The sequence below is a fragment of the Paramacrobiotus metropolitanus genome, unplaced genomic scaffold, assembly GCF_019649055.1.
Source record: "Paramacrobiotus metropolitanus isolate TYO unplaced genomic scaffold, Prichtersi_v1.0 Parri_scaffold0000030, whole genome shotgun sequence".
Classification (NCBI taxonomy): domain Eukaryota; kingdom Metazoa; phylum Tardigrada; class Eutardigrada; order Parachela; family Macrobiotidae; genus Paramacrobiotus; species Paramacrobiotus metropolitanus.
The window spans coordinates 1,256,893-1,277,660 of NW_026570250.1; the positions used below are offsets into that span (position 1 = coordinate 1,256,893).

The 20,768-nt window shown below is 42.6% G+C and overlaps 2 protein-coding genes and 1 long non-coding RNA gene across 4 annotated transcripts; 1 reads left to right on the forward strand and 2 right to left on the reverse strand.

Moving 5' to 3' along the window:
• Positions 1-104: 104 nt before the first annotated feature.
• On the forward strand, positions 105-14,086 carry LOC129588517 (sodium leak channel NALCN-like). Of its 2 annotated transcripts, XM_055482763.1 has the most exons (31): positions 105-590; positions 957-1,101; positions 1,359-1,394; positions 1,456-1,503; positions 1,606-1,751; positions 1,813-1,941; positions 2,413-2,555; positions 2,700-2,842; positions 2,944-3,507; positions 4,797-4,928; positions 4,992-5,126; positions 5,216-5,422; positions 5,747-6,018; positions 7,308-7,463; positions 7,525-7,825; positions 8,214-8,345; positions 8,409-8,681; positions 9,221-9,324; positions 9,407-9,527; positions 9,592-9,690; positions 10,205-10,298; positions 10,414-10,520; positions 10,653-10,847; positions 10,917-10,985; positions 11,291-11,439; positions 11,570-11,799; positions 11,911-12,026; positions 12,092-12,139; positions 12,426-12,535; positions 12,752-12,902; positions 13,415-14,086. In XM_055482763.1, exons 1-31 carry the CDS (start codon positions 439-441, stop codon positions 13,943-13,945), a joined length of 5,238 nt encoding a protein of 1,745 aa, XP_055338738.1. In that variant the 5' UTR covers positions 105-438; the 3' UTR covers positions 13,946-14,086. The 2 variants fall into 2 exon arrangements, with proteins under 2 accessions (XP_055338738.1, XP_055338737.1); XM_055482762.1 differs by lacking the exons at positions 105-590; positions 957-1,101; positions 1,359-1,394; ... (4 more) ...; positions 2,700-2,842; positions 2,944-3,507 and adding exons at positions 3,708-3,845; positions 3,947-4,510.
• LOC129588518 (uncharacterized) lies at positions 12,127-13,809 on the reverse strand. The gene is made up of 3 exons (XR_008690488.1): positions 13,395-13,809; positions 12,742-12,880; positions 12,127-12,678 (listed from the first exon to the last, which is right to left on the reverse strand). It is a non-coding gene; the product is annotated as an uncharacterized LOC129588518 (long non-coding RNA).
• A 4,013-nt stretch (positions 14,087-18,099) lies between the features above and the next one.
• Positions 18,100-20,300, reverse strand: LOC129588609 (tubulin-specific chaperone A-like). Its single transcript, XM_055482916.1, has 4 exons — positions 20,033-20,300; positions 19,871-19,976; positions 19,720-19,806; positions 18,100-18,684 (listed from the first exon to the last, which is right to left on the reverse strand). Exons 1-4 carry the CDS (start codon positions 20,083-20,085, stop codon positions 18,601-18,603), a joined length of 330 nt encoding a protein of 109 aa, XP_055338891.1. The 5' UTR covers positions 20,086-20,300; the 3' UTR covers positions 18,100-18,600.
• Positions 20,301-20,768: the final 468 nt, after the last annotated feature.

Here is a 20,768-nt window from a genome sequence, read left to right on the forward strand (position 1 = left end):
TGTTTCGCCATGACATTACTAATTCTCCAATACACACACACGCGCATACACTAGCAAACCCAGCCAAAGCGCCATCCAAGGCTCGTATTACAGCTGCACAAACTGCTTGAAAAAATCCTCTTATCCTCAAGTTAACGACGGTGCCGTGCATGCAGGCGCGGTGTTACAGCAGCTGCTGCTGTGTTGCATAGTCCGACTTTTGTCACGACATCAGTCGGAGGAATAATATGTTGGGATATACTCTGTAAAATTAGAAAGAACTTTGGGTAATTATAGAGTAACACGTGCTGGGCATTCTCTCATTACGGTGCGGTACTTGGGAAAATATCTTCTCTGTGTGTGCTATTACGTTCTACTTATAATATCAGGAAATGTCATGCGGGCTGATTTCCGCTAATGTGATCTTGTTACTGGAAGTCTTGAGGAAAAACAGGAAGAATGCTGAACCGCAAGCAGAGCATCCTGGCTCCGATGCCCGACGCGTTGATGCTGGCGGATTATGCCGACGAAACGCTGACGGAGAAGGCGGAAATCGACTGGGTCAACAAGATTTACGTCCAGAGAGCTTTGCGAGCGTTCGCTCTGATAAGGTACCGTAGCTACAGAAACAACTGAGAGGAAATTCTGGTTACGGCATAAATGCGCACCTCACAATAAAATAAAAAGAAAAAAATAACGTGAATAATGAGTTCAGGAAATAGTATGTGTGCGTTATTGCAGTTAATCATGTTGGCAAAAAGTATGTAAAAATATGGGCGCAGTGGTGATAGCGTAGTCTTTTGTACTCACCAGTCAGTGTACTGGCCGCTATGCTTCGCTTTCTATAATGTACGGTACTGCTGCACGATTGTGTACGTATTCTGCGAGGCAAGTTACGCTAAATGAGCTCTATACAAATTTTTGTGAAGCATCGTGTAAGTGACTTGCAAAATTAAATATGTTTTTATTTTCTTTAGTCTGATGTCGGTGTGCGCAAATACGCCTATAACATTCGAGCGGCATCCAAAATTATTGTACATAACATTCGCCACGGACACCTTTATTACCGTACTCTACACAGCGGAAATGATCGCCAAAATTCGTGGTCGTGGCTTACTGAGGGTAATGATTAATTTGGAATATCTGCATATCGGTATACTATACACTCATCAGCAATATAGAGTAAAGATGTCGTTAGACGTTGAAGTCCCGTTAACCGGGTTGTCTGCTCTTGATATATGAATGAATGAATGAATGAATCGTGAAGATTACCGAAATTATTTTACGTGAATCGGATCAATAGGATCGCATTAACAAAAATGTTGCTAGATTCTGTGTACCAAGAATCTAATTGTGCTGCAGTACCTTATGTTTTACAGGGCGAAATACCGTACGCAAAAGATCGCTGGTGCCAGGTACTGTTAACAATTAAACGTTCATTCTGAAAATATTTTTTATCATAATTTTTCATTGCAGTTTGATGCCATTATGCTGCTCTTTCATTACATTTCTCTTGGCCTGCATGTAAGTGCAACCACTTGGTCTTCTTCCTGTGCTTAATTTAACCAACTACACATTTTATCACATGTTCAAAAAGTCGGTTTTGCTAAACAACGTGTCCAACAGCTGTTCCAGTTGGTGTGGCCGGAAGTGTACGCCGCACACGCCTACTTGTCCATACTCCGCGCCCCCCGCCCACTCATCATGATCCGCTTTATACGTGTCTTCCTCAAGTTCAACCTTCCAAAAACCCGTATTAAACAGATTTTTAAGTAAATTAATTTGATTTTTCTATTGAAAATAACCGTGTTTTCATGCTGTTAATTTTTTCAGACGTTCCGGTCAACAGATCTACAATGTCACATTATTCTTCCTCTTTTTTATGTCCCTTTATGGCTTAGTTGGAGTACAGTTTTTCGGACCACTGGAGTATCATTGTATCAAAAACGATACGGATTCTGCGTAAGTGACGACGTGGTTACATTATCCGAGACTGTTTTGAGTATATGTCTGTCCAAATGTCCAAAGAAGCATTGTTAATATTGAGGAAACGGTTACAGGTACTCCCCGTTATTCTTTTGTTAATGATATTATTTGAATATACTGGTCGAGTATGGACCAGTGCCTATAGACTTGTTGTTTGTCCATTTTCAAATTATATTACGCGATGCGCGAACAGGCCGGGAAAAGCTGACTGTGTCAAACTAAGGCAATGACGAATAAAACTGAAGATATCGATAATCTTCTGAATAAAATTACTAAGAGCGAGCAAACCGAATAATCCACTAGTGCTGGCAATATCATTAATTGGTAATAAATTTCAAAAGGTTTTATAATAAAGAGGGTGCGAAAAGGAGCGCCTATAAATGTAACCGTAATATTTAACATCTGTGAAGTGCGGTTCGTACTGGATAAACATTGTGATGTTTGTAGAAACGTGACCTTTAATGATCTGGCCATTCCGGACGTGTACTGCTCACCGCGACCGGATGGCTATGTGTGTCCACAAGGGATGCATTGTGTGAAGCTGGAAATGGCGCGAGAACAGCGCGGATTTAATGGATTTGATGAATTTGGTAAACTTCTGCATTCCCGTACAGATAATTGTTATCCTGTCGGTGTTTATGGCATATATACAGTTCACACAATATATGTTGGAATGGTTGCTCACCGCAGTTTACTTCTTTCAGCACAGACATCATAAGTATTTACTTTTACAGCTACGAGTTTCTTCACCGTCTACCAGTCGGCCTCCATGGAAGGCTGGTCGTTCGTGATGTATCGCACGATGGACTGTCTTCCCACATGGCGCGCCGTTATTTACTTTTTCACGCTGATATTTTTTCTGGCCTGGCTGGTTAAAGTGAGTTGTTGAGACGTATCCATCCATCAGCTTTTCAAGTTCTCTGTCATCTGCAACATAAACAAGCATATCAACACGCAACAACCACTCCTCATTTGTAGAACGTCTTCATCGCCGTCATCACGGAGACCTTCGCCGAATTCCGTGTCCACTTCCAGCAGATGTGGGGCAACCGGGCGCCCCTGTCCGACGGCATCTCCCAGCAGATTATCGTCATTGACGAGCAGACCGGCAAGTGGCGCCTGGAGACGGTGGACGAGAATAAACCGAAAGGTCACGCGCCGGAATTCTGCCAGAAAATCCTGCGCTCCAACTGGTTCCACTTGGGGATGCTGTTTCTGGTGTTTGCCAACGCGGTGACTAGTGCGTCGGTGCACTACACCCATGATGAGCAGGATTGGACCAATTATGAGCGGATTTTCTACGTGGTGGAGCTCATGTTCACGGCGTTGTTCGATCTGGAGGTGCTGTTCAAGATGTGGTGCCTCGGCATATCGGGGTATTTGAAGCGGTTTGCTCACAAATTTGAACTGTTCCTGGCGGTGCTGACGACCATCCATATGGAACCGTCGCTGTTTTATCATTCCTCGTTGACGTACTTTCAAGTGCTGCGGTGTGTCCGCTTGATTAAGGCGTCGCCCATGTTGGAAGGCTTCGTCCACAAGGTATTTGCAGTAATAAAAAGATCGGATGACACGTTACCTAATGGGTTTCCTGACAGTGCTGCTATTGTAAACAATATTTTAAAAAAAACGTCAAAAATTTTTTACTTGTATCAAAGTTTGCTCAATTTTTTCTGAATGAGGACTTAACAAGTTTACTTCTTTCAGCACAGACATCATAAGTATTTACTTTTACAGCTACGAGTTTCTTCACCGTCTACCAGTCGGCCTCCATGGAAGGCTGGTCGTTCGTGATGTATCGCACGATGGACTGTCTTCCCACATGGCGCGCCGTTATTTACTTTTTCACGCTGATATTTTTTCTGGCCTGGCTGGTTAAAGTGAGTTGTTGAGACGTATCCATCCATCAGCTTTTCAAGTTCTCTGTCATCTGCAACATAAACAAGCATATCAACACGCAACAACCACTCCTCATTTGTAGAACGTCTTCATCGCCGTCATCACGGAGACCTTCGCCGAATTCCGTGTCCACTTCCAGCAGATGTGGGGCAACCGGGCGCCCCTGTCCGACGGCATCTCCCAGCAGATTATCGTCATTGACGAGCAGACCGGCAAGTGGCGCCTGGAGACGGTGGACGAGAATAAACCGAAAGGTCACGCGCCGGAATTCTGCCAGAAAATCCTGCGCTCCAACTGGTTCCACTTGGGGATGCTGTTTCTGGTGTTTGCCAACGCGGTGACTAGTGCGTCGGTGCACTACACCCATGATGAGCAGGATTGGACCAATTATGAGCGGATTTTCTACGTGGTGGAGCTCATGTTCACGGCGTTGTTCGATCTGGAGGTGCTGTTCAAGATGTGGTGCCTCGGCATATCGGGGTATTTGAAGCGGTTTGCTCACAAATTTGAACTGTTCCTGGCGGTGCTGACGACCATCCATATGGAACCGTCGCTGTTTTATCATTCCTCGTTGACGTACTTTCAAGTGCTGCGGTGTGTCCGCTTGATTAAGGCGTCGCCCATGTTGGAAGGCTTCGTCCACAAGGTATTTGCAGTAATAAAAAAGATCGGATAACACGTTACCTAATGGGTTTCCTGACAGTGCTGCTATTGTAAATGAATGGATTTTAATCAAAAACGTCAAAAATTTTTTACTTGTATCAAAGTTTGCTCAATTTTTTCCGCTGTGAGGAGTGACTTAGACAACGTATATTCTTTATTTGACCCGGCGTTCTATGCCATCGTACTATAGCTACACTATCGCCGTGCTGATTGCATAGTTACTTCGCCCGTTCGCCGTACTGATGCTGTAACTTTGGTTTGCCGATTAGATTTTCGGACCTGGGAAGAAATTGGGCAGCCTCATCGTGTTCACCCTATGCTTACTTGTGATAACGTCCTGCATCAGTATGCAACTCTTCTGCTATATTCCCAACTTTTCCCGCTTTGAGACATTCCCCGATGTGAGTACGCTTCTAACTAACTTGGGCCAAACACCTCCATGCCGGTTTTGTGTGTCGCTATAGGCGTTTATGTCCATGTTTCAAATTCTGACGCAAGAAGGCTGGATTGACGTGATGGACGAAACCATGCTGCAAACCGGCCGATTCTCACCCATTGTGGCCTTTTATTTTATTCTCTATCATCTTTTTGCAACTTTGGTAAGGCTGGGTACAATCTATAATTATGTCGATTGTCTGGTTACGTAACGAAAGTAAACGAATGATAAGTTGCGAATTCCTGCGGGTAGATTGTGTTGAGCCTGTTTGTCGCCGTCATCCTGGACAACTTAGAGTTGGAAGAAGAAATTAAGAAAATCAAGCAAATGAAAGCGCGCGAACAAAGTGTGGGGACCAAAGAAAAGCTTCCTTACAGATTGCGCATTTTTACCAAATTTCCGGACCGGCCACAACTGGTTAAACTGCCTCGAATGCCTTCCGAATTTCCCATTCCAAAGGTAATGGGAAGTGGGACACGTTGATTTTAGTGAAGCAAATTTTATTAGTTAGGTATCTAAAAGTTTTGACAATGCAAAGTTGACTTTGTAAACATTCTGTTAAATTCTAGAGTAGCATTTCAGTACGTATTACAGCAGTAGCATGATACATGGCTAACATACGAAGGTTGTGTTTACGCCACTGAACTACGGTGTACCACGGTCCACAATATCATACGTATCCCTTTACTGCAGTTTTTAGGGTTCTGGCAGATGCTATTACTCTAATCTTTTGTATCTGTATTAGACGGAACTACATAGAAATTTATTTTGTAATCTTTACAGATTCGTGAAAGCTTCATGCGGCAGTTCGTTTCACACGAAATTGACGAGCCGTTGATTTTCGCGGAAACCGTGCCGGCAACACCGCTCAGATCACCAAAAACCATCACCCTCGACGTGATTTCCACGGCCGCCGATGTGAAAAGCCAGCCGTCACCCGATGAACTGCAGGCCAGCATCCAGGCGCTGATTCGGGATGCCTACAAACGCAAGAATATGCTGAACGACGCCGAGTTGCTGTCACGTCAAGGTGGACTGTTGCGCGACCGAGCTAGGTGCGACATTAAAATTTTAACGGATTAAATGGTATGCGATAAAGGAAACGGCTCTAGGTATTCCAAAAAAAACTAAACTGGATGCTTGTATACAGCATTTCTTTTTGAAATTTAGCGTCATGAAATTGGTTTCATATTATTTACTGTTTGATGTAGAGATGGCAACGGCTGGCTTAACGGCTTATCGGCTGGCTGCGGCTGGCTAAAATAGCGAGCCGGCTCTAAAGTGTCGGCTCACCTATCTGAGCCGGCTCAAACGGCTCGGCTTTGAACGCGAGCCGGCTAAGCCGGCTCCGAGCCGGCTTAGCCGATAGTTTTTTAGCGCAGAAAAACGCAAGTATTTTTTCACTAAAAAGCAAAGTTTTTAGCTGTTTTTGGTGAAAAAAACTGTTTTTCGTCAGTTTTTAATGGAAAAAGAGATCTCTGAAACGAAAATTCAGAGCTTTTTTTATAAAACTCAGCTGTTTTTGGTGAAAAAAACTGTTTTTCGTCAGTTTTTAATGGAAAAAGAGATCTCTGAAACGAAAATTCAGAGCTTTTTTTATAAGACTCAGCTGTTTTTGGTGAAAAAAACTGTTTTTCGTCAGTTTTTAATGGAAAAAGAGATCTCTGAAACGAAAATTCAGAGCTTTTTTATAAGACTATTGAGTCTTCAAGTCTCAAAATCGGCTTTGAACGGGCCAAAAAAGAGAAAATTTTACTTTCTTACACGTTTTCCCCCTAATGTGCAAGCCGTTAGCCGACATCGGCTTACGGCTGGCTCGCGGCTGGCTGAGGCCCTGAGCCGGCTCAATCGGCTCGGCTTGCATCGGCTGCGGCTACAATTTTTGGTCGAGCCGGCTCAGCCGAAGCCGGCTTAGCCGCGGCTCAAACGGCTTCGGCTGAGCCGTTGCCATCTCTAGTTTGATGTAGTGGTTGACTTGACCATTTTTTGAAAGATTTGCCACTGCACTACAACCACTTCATTTTGTTGAGCTTTGGGTGCCGCTGCGTGTTATCATTTTTTCTTTTAGCTTTGTAATTTCTTCCCGTTATCATTTTAAACCATTGCAAGTTTGCAGCAAACGCTATGACGTTAGACTTTTTGTCTGAAGAAAGGTTTTTGTTCGATTCAGTTGGTGCGGAATTTTGCCTTGATTCTGAAGGTGTACGAATCGGTTTGTTGGTGTGTATCTTGTGATGCAATCTGCGTAGATAAGAATTAAGAAGAATGTATTTCGGCCTGAACAGTCCACGAGAATTTTGTTTTCGACGCATGGTAAGCTGCTACAATAACTGCTTTTTTCTAGGAGCGTCAGAGGAGGCCCTACCAATATCTCAAAAGGAAAATTCACACAGGACTACACCCGGGAAAACGGTGACGCCGGCGGATTGGCCAGCCGGCGTGAACAGGATATCGATATGAAGCTGTTGCAGCAGAAAAAACAACAAGCCGAAATACGTCGGTAAGGAAAATCAGTTAGCACCGCTGTCTGGCGTAATAGCTAACCATAATGTTCCTTATAGTTTTCAACAGGAAGAGGATTTGCGTGAAAATCATCCCAATTTCGATACGCCCTTGTTTGTTGTCGGGCGGGAATCGCGCTTCCGGAAACTGTGTCAGACCATTGTATACGCACGCTACGAAGCTATTAAACGGGATCCCGTCAGCGGGAAGGAGATTAAAAGCAGCTATAAAGATCTACACCGCCTGCTGGGCCTTGTGACGTATCTGGATTGGGTGATGATTGTGGCTACGGTGTTATCCTGCATCTCCATGAGCTTCGAGACGCCCTTCCGACGCATCATGGACACACCGACGCTGCAGGTACATGAATGCGTATATTTAATTGTGAAACGTTAAAATTAATCTAATTTAAACTGGGTGTTTTTTAAAGATGCCGGCAAAAATATCTATTTTTCCTCGGAATGCTATTGAACTCTGTAATGTAATATTTAATTCATGATTACTGGTTTGTGTAACAGCAGTGGGGCACTGCACTACGGTTGTACGCTAGCTAAATGTAGCAAACAACCGGCACCATCATACATTAAGTTGTTTTCTTTGGCAAATGCCAAGAATTCACAGCCTTTCTAATAGCTAATCCGATTTGAAGTTTTAAACCATTCGCCCCGCAAAATATCAAATTTTTAAAACTTTTATTATAGTTATAATTTTTTGTCGGGGTGTGAATGCGTATGGTTTCTGCTTTCAGATCGCAGAATATGGTTTCGTGGTGTGCATGAGCATCGAGATGCTGTTAAAAATTCTGGCGGATGGGTTTTTCTTCACGCCCAAAGCGGTGATCCGGGATACGGGTGGCGTACTTGACCTTTTCATCTACACGGTAATTCTGAATCTTGCGCTCGCATGCTACAGATAGATTCTTAAACAGTTTGCTGTTTTGCAGATCAGTTTAGTCTTTATCGTTTGGATGCCGAAGGAAGTGCCGGAGCGGTCCAGTGTCCAGTTTCTGATGGTGCTGCGTTGTCTGCGTCCGCTGCGCATCTTCATCCTGGTTCCCCATATGCGCAAAGTGGTTATCGAATTGTGCCGGGGATTCAAGGAAATCTTTCTCGTCTCCATTCTGCTGATTATTTTGATGTTCATGTTTGCGTCGTTTGGCGTGCAGTTGTATGGTGGGAAACTGGCGCGTTGTACGGATCCCGATATACTCACACGGGTACGTGCAGTTTTGCACGGATATGGTTTGTTATACTCTGTACTATTATTAAGTTGTAATTTTACAACATTTTTGAACGTGTTTTATCGAACGCTTAATGAAATTGTGGCACATCAGCGTTAACACAAAAGCTTACCGCACGTCTTAAGTGAAACCGCCTTTTTTTAAGGGCATTTGCAACTGTTGTTCAGTTATTAGCAAACTAGAGTAAAAATGCTATAATAAGTTAGCCGGAGAAATTGATGAAATCCTCCTTTTGCATGCATACACGTGATTTCTGGGAGTATCATCACACACCTTGGGATCTCTTGTCTGAATTTTCCATCACATTTTTCGTGCATCCATACCTCGTAGCCTACGTATGATTCGTAGAGCACTGGCAGTTTGAAATACATCCCCAGAACAAAGTTTGTTGGTTAAATATTACACAGCGGAAAAACTGAAATGTTATCTTTCACCAATATTTTTTGGTTGACTGTTGAGCAGACGATACAGTAGTGATATTATTGTACCATACCCTTAAATTACCCGATTTGCAGGAGAAATGTGTCGGCGTATTCTGGCGTAAAGTATTCATTGCCAAGATGAAAATTCCTCCGGCACCTGAAAATACGGCTCCAAGGATGTTAGTGCCCAGAGTATGGTACGTACTACGTTGGCATTACTGCGAAATTGTGTATTTTTGTATTTTATTTAGCATGTGTTCGATGCTTTCCGAATGTTAGGTCTAATCCAAGAAATTTTCATTTTGACGATATCGGCATGGCAATGCTGGCGCTGTTCGAGATTCTCTCCTTCAAAGGCTGGCTGGAAATCCGCGACATGCTCATCGTTCACCTCGGAACGGTATTCCCAGATAAAACTGTTTTCTACGAAATGTAATATTGAGCGATGTCTGTGTTTTTTTCAGTCACACGCCATTTATGTGCACATATACGTTTTTCTGGGATCGATGATTGGATTGACTTTATTCGTTGGTGTCGTTATTGCCAATTACAGCGAGAATAAGGTATGACTGACAATGAGGTTGCACCGTAAGCTGCTAAGGTTATGATTGTGTCGTAGTATAAAGGCTTTGACTCTCTGAGGCTCCGGCGTGACCTATTTTGACTGATGATGCTTACTTATATCGAGACTAAGTGGTATTTGCTTATTACCTTCGACGCTTTTGTAATAGTAGCTACAGAAAGATACCTTTTTGTCGACCGAAGCGAAGCGAAGGTCCTCTATGTTTGGGAAAACGGGACTTTTGTCGGTCGCGTCGGTCACATCGGTCACGCCTTAATAATTTAAAAATCTTTAAAAAAAATACTGTCGAAAACTGTATTTAATGGAGACAAAAAATAATAATTGAAAATGGGCAAATTTTAAAAAAAATAAACTTTCTGAAGTGTTTATATAATTTTTTTTCCCGCTTCGCTTCGGTATTTCAGTGCTAGCCAACAGCGGTGCACTTTCCTAGTTAATAATTACAGACAAAAAAATTTGTTTATGGTATCTAAATATCATTATGATAATGCTAGGGCACAGCTTTGCTGACGGTCGATCAACGACGTTGGTGTGATTTGAAGAAACGATTGAAAATCGCGCAGCCTTTACATCTTCCTTCTCGACCCGGTACGTCGTTGATTTTTTTGTATACTTTCCTTAAGCCGTTGTTACGTTGGTGCGCATGCGAGGTCAGAGCGCTATATTTTCGGAAACCGGAATAATTTTTGGAAATGTTTTGCAGACCACAATCCTCTACGAGCTTTTGTATACAATATCATCCAGAACATTTATTTCAAGCGTTTCATGGCGGCTCTTGTTTTGGCAACCAGTGCGCTGCTTTGCCTGTCTGTAAGTAAATAGTATTTAATACAATTTAACATAGTTGCTACAAATAATTTATTATCCTTTATTTTTAGCTTTCTTTACCATATGCGCTAGTTGTTGTTAATGTCAAACTGATGATCGTAACGTCTTGTTTAGTGGACATCGTCGGAACCACACACCGTCTTTCTGACCACGATTTCTGTCGTATTTAACTGGGTGTTCGTGTGCGAAGTGGTTATGAAGATGATCGCCTTTTCGCCGCACGGATACTGGCAGAGCCGGCGTAATCGCTACGATCTCTTGGTTACCGTTCTGGGAGTGGTCTGGATTGTAGCGCATTTTATCTGGATGGTGGGATAGCGAACATTTGACGGTTTAGGAATTATTATTGAATAACTATTTTGGCTCTTCTTTTTACAGAATGATACTACAAATTCACTTGGTTTCTTCGTGACAATCCTGCGGTTTACCACCATAACGGGCAAACATGTATGGTGACATGTAGTGTAGCGGCATAACATTTAAAAAGATTCGTTCTCTGTGGTCGCGTATAGTCAGTGTTTGTCTGGGGATCGCGCTATTTACAGTCTAAAATAATTTTGTCACCTTTTTCGGTTAACATCATAGCAGTTAAATTTAGCGGTATCGAGCAGCATTTTTTTGTTAATGGAAATAAAGATGTAAATAAACTTCTGCAGTCTGTAGTACATAACTAGTAGAAGTATCTGTTTTATTAACTAATGGTTTTTGATGCAACTTTACACATGCAAGTGACCTGTCTTTGCAATTGTTAGGCTACCCTAAAGATGCTGATGTTGACGGTGGGCGTCTCTATGGTGAAATCCTTCTTCATCATTCTGTGGATGTTTTTATTGATGCTATTCTACGCTTTCGCCGGTGTGATTCTTTTCGGCTGCGTCAAGTGGGGCGACAATCTGGGCAGGTAGGAGAGAGCGCAAATTCGATTTAGCGAGATCCCGCACTAAAAGCGCATAATCAGCCGAATCAAGGGAGAACGGATGTATTGATCTTGTAAGATGATCGTCATTTTGTGACGCTTGTTTGCACGCTAGACATGCCAACTTTCAACATGCTCCGCGCGCCATCAGCGTGCTGTTCCGTATTGTTACCGGCGAAGACTGGAACCGCATTATGCATGACTGCATGGTGACCCCGCCGTTCTGCACACGGACACCGGGGAATAACTTTTGGGAGACGGACTGTGGGAACTGGACAGCGGCCTTGATTTACTTTTGCTCCTTTTATGTCATTATCACCTACATTGTGCTCAACCTACTAGTCGGTTAGTAATGAAATTATTAATATTGTAAATTTTCTATAACAAGTGATTGTTCATGACAAATTCCATATTTTGTCCGAATATTGCGCAAGAATAACCAAAATTGTCTTTCAGCCATCATTATCGAAAATTTTTCGCTGTTTTACACCAATGAGGAAGATGCTCTATTGAGTCATGCTGACCTACGGAATTTCCAGTTTACTTGGAATATTGTAGATATTCACCAAAAGGTACCTAAAGTCAATAATGTAATTTTGTACATGGCTCTAATCCTTGTCCGTATTATTTGCTGTAGGGATTTATTCCGGTGAAGCGAGTCAAATTCATCTTGAGGCTGTTGAAGGTATGTGCTTGTACATAAGCGTAATATTTTCAAGACTGTAAAAATGTACATCAGCGCATATTACGGTACAACAATATCGATTACAAATTTACACTCAAATTTGTGAAGCAAAATATATAACATGTTTTCCAAATAATTACGCACATGCAAAAAAAATGTTTTGAAAGTGTACTTTTTTAAAAAATTTGTTTGTATTATATGTGTTACGAACTTACGACGCGTGTAATACCGGTAATTTTTCGGTGCACATAGTGTGAAAATATCATGTAATCTCTTGTCTACGTAGGACCGCTTGGAAGTGGACTTGGACAAAGAGCGGCTGTACCTGAAGCACATGTGCCACGAAATGGAGCGCCTGCACAATGGCGGCGACGTGACGTTCCACGATGTTCTCAAGTAGGCGAGCATGATTATGAGCCACTCGAAATGCAGTTACATTTCCTCCTCCGATCCCCGTCGTCCGCGCCAGCTAGCCAGCCGGTCCGATAGCTTGTTGAACAATCTGTTACCGTAGCAGGACGATGGGCTGGGCTGAGAAACTGCATCATATTACCACTGAGTGAATTTTACAGACATGTTAACTATGCACTTTTTTCTCTCACCGTCTTACAGCATGCTGTCGTATCGGTCCGTTGATATTCGCAAGAGTCTGCAGTTTGAAGAATTATTGGCACGGGAGGAACTTGAGTACCAAATTGAAGAGGAAGTGGCCAAGCAGACCATACGCTCCTGGTTGGATAACTGCATACGTAAAATGAGAATGGTAAATGTTGGTGATCAGTCTCGGAGTCGTTTGCACACATCTGACCATTTTACCAGTACTAAAAAATTTCACGTATGCTTAGAGAAGTGTTTGTTATAAAACGCGAATGTACATCGCCGAGCATCCAAAGAGACCAAAATTTTTCTGTTATAATAAAAATTTTTATGTTTCAAAATTAAATTCTTTGTACAAGTACTTTACACGCAACTTACCCTTTGGCTGCCGAACGCATAATTATGGGACATCGGGTTGTACTGGGTACACTGCACTATGATAATCCTTACACAGAAATCCACAACCAATGGACATGCAGAAAATGTTGTGAAACGTTATCGGATAGAATGTAGATTTTCTATAGAAGTATTATTTAGCAATAAAAATTAACATAATTACAGAACTTTATTCAGTAGGAATTACTGCATGTCGTTTATGATAGAAACGAAATAAACTTTTTCGTACACCGTGCCGTGGAAGTTTGAATTGATATCTCACCTGTTCCTTTGCATCGATAGAAACAAAAGGGCCAACAGAGCCTCATCCACAGCCTGCGTGCCCAGAACGAAGCCCTCTTCGGTGCCGGTCCGGAGCGCACCACGGTGGCCGCCGACCAGGAGAGCAAACCGGAAACCCGCAAACGCAAGACCGGCGTGGCGGAGCGTGCCGGTAGTATTTCCGGTCAACTGGGCCGGCGCTATCTGCAGCCGTCCCGTTCGGATGCCACCGAACCGCCGTTGCCGGAGCATCGGGAAACCGGTCGTCTGTCCAGCGGCAAGAGCACCCGCGGACGCAGCGGTCGCACTACACCGGCGGCGAAAGGTCTGGCGGAAGTGATGGAGGGCGTCGAGAAGGAGACACCGGTAGTTCCACCCCCTCCGGCGCCCTTGGAAGATTCCATCGGGGAGGAAAAACTGGCCACGGAGGTTGAGGAGTCGCAGAAGAAACTAGCGGAGCAGGTGGCGGCCATTCATGAATGGTATGCCCGGGAGATGGAGAATTTGAGTGATTCCGATAGTGATTACGATGATACGTATATGTACATATGATGCTCGTATATCGAAATTAATACCAGATCAAAATTGTTTGACTGGTTATCTCATATTGTACCGACTCAGAAAAACTTTTCAGAATCTCAATAAAAACCGGTGAACTTTTTATGTTAATATGTTGTTTTGAATTTCTTTATGGGAGAGTTAAAATCCGAAAATTATTGGCGGATATGGGAAAGGGTAATGAAAAGCTACGGCTACGGTAATTGCTATAGAAGGACGGTTAAAATGTTTTTGCTGACCGGCGAAAGGATGAAAATTGGTCTATTGAAAACCTGAAAGCCCGTATTCATTGGATGTTTTCGATACCATGATCGTGTTTGACTTGTGTCAACACGGCGCGGCACGAAGTGAGTCCGGGGATAAAAAAACATAATCGTGGAGGTATGACATACGAGCCATGCAACAAGGTACTTGGAAATGCTCGTTTAAGAGCAGTGCCTTAAAAACTAAAGACAAAACCACTGCTTCCTGACTGATATTTTGAAAGGCATGACCGTTTTCGTTCTTAATGTAGGTTCCTATGCGTCAATCGGTGATGTTGCAAAAAACCAACATCTCGTGCGGGTCTTTGTCTGCATATACTCTGTAGGATATGGACTAAACTTGATAGAAAATCCGAGAGAACTCAAAATTTTCGAACTTCTAAGTTCTACGATTAGCAAATATATTATTTATGCTAGTTATGCAGTTTATATTGCACGCGTCATTTTAAGCAGTTATAATTTATCACAGTGATTTTTGAGCCACTGATTTTTTTACCTGTACGGTGTACACCTTTTACTGCTGATCGAGGTTTCGGCAAACCATCGTCCAGAAAAAGGTAACACATACGTAGGTTAGTTCGCATGAAGTGTGGATCTTGACAACAATTCTGAATAGCGGTGCCCAAGTTAGCTTGGAAGAAGTTCTGACAGAACCGACAACAGACCAATATTTAAATTATTTATAACGTCCAACCAACCGGCAAACCCAGCAACACAACAGGCGGCATATTCCCGAAGTCTTCGTCTCGAATATATGGGTAAAGGTCAAGCCAATTTCGAAAGAGAGCAACTCCATGACAGATCTGTAAATTCTGCCTGTCTAAGAGACAGCTCTCTTTCGAAACGCAACTTTGACGTAAAATAGGGGACAAATACTGGAATTTGAGGACATAGCATGCAATCATGGTAATCCAACGTGATCCGTATATGGTATCATTAACAGAGACTGGAGAATGTAACTGCCCGTGCACAAGCTACAAATGGACTACGAAAACTGTTTCGTTATCGTTGTGCACGTCAAGAATAGTGGAAAATTATATAAAGTGCTCCATATTCGTAAAATTCGCCGGTAGCGGCGCGGGCGTTAGGACAACATTTGCCGACACACCAACTTTCTTGACGAGAAGGTGAATTGCATTATAGGTAGACAACGGCATAAAGTTAGCCAATACTCTGCAGTACATACATATACACACAACACCCCGGTACTCGTATATTAGTGTGTCCTGCCTACGCCTGGTCGCGGATAAAACGTCTAACTTCTCCACAATAATGTTCAGTTTGCTGACTTAATGGACAACAATTCCGCCGAATAATGGCGATTCTCTTTAAACAAACACTTGAAGCAACTGCTACTAAACTGCTTCCTCTTTGGTCAGCCCTCTCCTCATCATATGTGCCACCACACTATAGCCGAGTATTGCAATTATAAAATAGTTCAAACCGATTTTAAATGCGCACGGTTAATGTGTGTGTATGTGTTAGTTAACCTAACCCCGACCGGCGAGGTTGTTGTTGCCTATGCACAGTGACGGACAGTCGGTGCAGCGCAGCCGGTGTTGACCAAATACATATATACATATGTATGCAATCTCGGAAAACAGGTTGAACACCTATCTCAAATATCATTCGGCATTTGAACATGAGTAATTGCTCCATTTTACAAATTATCTCTATCGTCGTCAGCTCTTCTTCCTGTGTCCGTTGTTGAAAAATGCTCATGAATATTACCCGTGCTGCATGCATATATATCACCTTGTCGAGTCAGTCGTATAGCGTTTAGTGCAGCGGTTATGGGATGCCCTTTAACAGTAACAATGCCCCTTGACGCATCGACTTTGTTATGCATATGTGCAGTATTATTACGAGGACAATGCATGCTTCCTGTCAGGAGAGGTGTATCTGATCAATGTCTGAGTTATCTCGAATGTAGAAGCAATAATGTTTTACTTTTCAATGTACACCATCGTAGGATTTGCAACTTCCTGAGTGAAATCTCTTTACACAACTTTTGGAACGATCATGTAACACTAGCGTGTAGCTCTTTTTTGGAGGAAAAGCTAACCGTTCAGGACATACAAAATTCTGTTGCAACAAAGTGGAAAGTTGAAACCATGTATTGTAATTTGCTAAATAAAATGCGTATATGATATTTGCATAGAAAAAAAACAATAACTTGTCTGCCTTCACAGGCTTCACTGGCACACGCCACCGAGATTTCAGTCTGTTGCTGATTTATCGTCAGCTTTTAAGGGATCGGATTTTTCTTTGCATGTCTAATTGCTTTTTACAGAATCCTATGCACAAACACAATGCTGATTTCAAAATTAGGTTTACTAAACCAAATGACAATGTGAACTGTCCATCTTAAAATGGTGATTTACAATGACGCAGCAAGCAAACGTAATTTATTAATGTCCCAGACCCCATGTATGTGCATTTACACATCATACTTTACGTCATCGTATTTATGCCAGTCTGCTATAATATTTGAATCCAAATTAGGCTTTTTGATTTCAAATTTTAAATGTGTGAGTTTCGGCGAATAAGATTTAGTTTTTAATTTGGGAAGACCGCTTCCTGTTCTGCCGGATCCCTGTGCAATATGCGCGCATTGCATACCGTTTCAAGTGCACAACCGTGTGAAGCATTTCTGCCCGAACACAAGCAAAAAAGTTGTGCAATTGTTGAATGTGCTAAATTATTTGTACATAAGTGTTAATCGACAACCAATTCCGAGCTTCCAGTATTAATAATATGAAAAACTTCAAGAAAGACTTTCAAGATACCTGGGGTTATCGCAAAGTAGCGTATCCAGTATAAGTATCACCGCGTTAAATTGTAAGCAAAGTATCTGCTAACTTTAAGATCTTTTATCGCTTCAGACTACTTTCCTCAGTTTCTACACTACAAAACACCAGTTCATGAACTGGTGATTTGTAGTGTAGAAACTGAGGAAAGCGTGCGTACACGTAAATCAAAAATTGTAGCGCCGGTTCCTCGTCTGCTTTCTGTTACAGCTCACAAGTCTGAAGTCAGTGCAGTTTCGACAAATTAGTTAGTGATCCTTTATTTCAGTGTGTCATTCTGTCATCGCAAGAATATTCTGATAAAACCGAAGATAGTTTGTTGAAATTAATCATTACTACGCTTAACGGGAACTGCTATTACGCATAACAGTGCATGTAAATGAAATACGATGATGCAGCAAGTCTCTTTCCTTACAGCAGGTTGTTCGTATTTTACCGTATAACAGTCGACAGGAAAGCGTGGAAAAAAGTGAATTGACAGGAAAAATGTGCTGTGGCGGACATTTGATTATTCAACGACCTGTTTGCCGCAGCAGCGCGCACTGTCACCGGCTGCTGACGTTTTTCCGGTAGCCACGGTCAACAGACATTCAGATGCACTGCACGTACTGCCGGCTTCTCTGTAAATCCCCGAACCGATTACCTATCCATCTTAGCACACACAAAGAGACTAGAGTCCCCTTCGCGTCGGTACTTTCTATTGCGCCCATTCTTCCCAATTCCAACCAAAGCGCCATGCCTCCTGCTTTGCCCGTTTTGCACGCCTGGTCAGCTTCCAGCACTGCCAGCTGCCGACAGAATAAGCAAATTCACCTGAACTTTACCTACCGGCGGATCGATTTCCATCGTTTAATGTCACCTCAACTCTCTCTCCCCTTCAATGCCCCCGTCAACAACAGCAGCGCGCCAAAGAATCAGTGTAACGCAAAACTTCCCTAAACACTAACACGTACTGACAACTGATTGATTTCCTGCTAAAAGCTAATAACCATACAGGTCCCGCTTTGTCAACGACAGAATGGCCAAGCCGTTGGCGCGACCTCTTCCCCTTATCCATACCGGCACCAACACAAGCCCCAAAACGGACATTTAATAGATAGTTTTTAACATAATAAAACACCTCAAAAGAAACCATGATAATGCTGCTTAAAATCTCCACCACCACATCGTCGTGGCGTTCATCTTTACAATAAAAAAAACTGACAGCTTTGCAAGATATTACATCCTCTAAACCAATGTGGAAAATCGCACGTTCGTGACTTCGGCGGAGGTGCGTGCGTAAACGGTGATTACACGAACAATGACAGCAATTTTTTACGTAAGAAAAATGACATCACGGGAAAAAAGACAACCAAAATCAAGGAATCAAACGTGTAAGTAAGTACCCACGTAGGTTAGGCGTTCTCGTAAAACATACGATACCGTTGGGTTTGGAAATACAGACAACAGAAGGAAACGACTAGGAGCATTCCAAAGCAGTCAGGTTACAATGGGGTCTCTTGTTGGCGGGTCTAACTTGTGGAATGAATATATCATACAATTATCAATCACACATTTCCTTCTCGGGGGATATGCTTTAACGCAGATTTGGTTCCACTTCATCCAGTACTTTCTTGGCCTCTCGGTACTCTTCCGTGTTACTGAAGCCCGGTTCGGAATCCTAAAGCAATATTTCTAGGTAAATTTTGCAATAAAAATACATCCACTTCTTCATATCCTTCTTCGTTTTTACGCGTTCTCCAATAAATGTAAAAATAACATTTAAATACTGACACTTTAACAATTCTCAAGATTTCAGCAAGTCACGACTCACGACCGGTATGAATGCAGGCGTCATTGCACTACACAACCCCAGCAATTCACATTCATTTTGCACTTCTACTCATAGTATTCCCGACAATTTAAGGTACAACCTCAGGTAACGAGAAAAGCAAAGCACTTATACCGTTTAATATTAACCAAGATAGTACTACCACATATGCCTAATACATTTGGCTTAATCAACCCAAAGCTAGTTTTCTTGGTTCAGAGATTGTTCCTTAACAGCCAACTAGAAAAATGCGTCAGTGATGCGTCACTGCTGTCTACCTACGAGCAGTCGCTTCAGGTTAACTCGCCGATTTGGACATGTCACAGTTTCATGGTAATTTTGATGACACCAGATAAATTAAGAACACCAGATAAATTAAGAAATTGATTTTGGGAATTGATCACAATAAATACCTGTGTCGAAATACAAGAGGCGGTTCTTTGACCATATCAGGAAATGCACTCTTCGTTTTTTGTGAAAACTGCGCGATTATTAATTCTTTGACAAATTATTAACTTTGAAGAAGGCAGCTTTAAATGGTTCATTCCGGAAAAAAACCGTGATGCGAGCACGCTACGCTTCGGTCATGCAGTGCCCGCAAAAAGCGAGTGCACTTTCCTAGTTTATCGAAAAGTTTCGTACCGGGTTTTCGTTTTTGAATCTATATCTATTCAGATGCTCATACAAGTCTTATTAGTAAAACACAACTACTATTTTATAACAACGCAAAAAATTATGTAAACAAAAAATAGACCTTGCCAACATCGGTCCCCGTACGCTACTATACTAATCCGATAAACGTACAGAATATTGACGACTTTAACCATAATTAAATTAGCCAATGGAATAAAAAAATATCCTGTTGCAGGTTGCTTGTCGACTTACCAAAGTTGTTTTGAGATCGGTCCACGCATTGGAAAGACGGATTTTGCAATTAGGGATCATCATAAGGCATTCTTGCACCACTTCTTCCTAACAAGAGCATTTCTTCGTGACAGGATGCTAAGATGCAACAATTTGACTGAAGACAACATACCTGCTTCTTTACACGGTATTCGTCTTCTCCTTTCTGCTTCATCCCATTAAGCTTTTGCCGTTCTTTCTCCATTTCTTTCTCGTAGGAAATTTTCTCTTTAAACAGCCTGCAAAATCACATTGATAATTCGAAGTTCTACGGGCAGGAAATTTCCAGCATTACCGTTTCACTACGCCGGTCTTCACTTTGAGATTCCTCAACCTGGGATCACTCATTCTCGCTGCTCCGAGGGAATTGTACAACAAGATCCGATGAATGGTGTAAGGCGCCGAAATTGGCACTTACTGCACGCTCAAGAAAAACGACAAAGTGAAACGTTCGATTACGCAGCTGAAACGTCCCTGCTAAACGATGGAAGCTCAGTAAAAACGGCGAGAACTCCTTGCTTTTATTCCTGTCTCGCATCATCCAAAGGTGCAGAAATTGGCGAGATTTGTTGTGGAAATGCGCTGACTAATGCCTGTACAGTGTGGCAAGCAGCCAGCGCGATGGTGGTTGGTTCGCGCGGCCTGTCGTCACCGCCCCGCCACCGGAAACGGTAATACCGTTTTTCCTTCTTCCTCCATGACGTCGGCGCGGCGGCCGCATGCGGTCTCAATGCAACACGTAATCGCCAAGAAATCTGCATACCGTGACCCACAATGCCGATGTTTTGCTTAAATCAACAACTGATGTGTTTGTCCAAGCGATGGTTCAGGTAGGAGATCGGCACGTAGCTAGTAACGTCATAATTGTCCGCTTGCAAACGCAGGCACTTCCGGTGGTCATCCAGGAAGAGTTGTTCCTTCAAGGCATCGACGCATGTTGGGCTTTACGCACAATATCCTGTACATGCTTGGATAGGCAATGGTCGCTTTCGGGCAGAGATGTACGTTGGCTCTGACTACGCGTGTGTTGT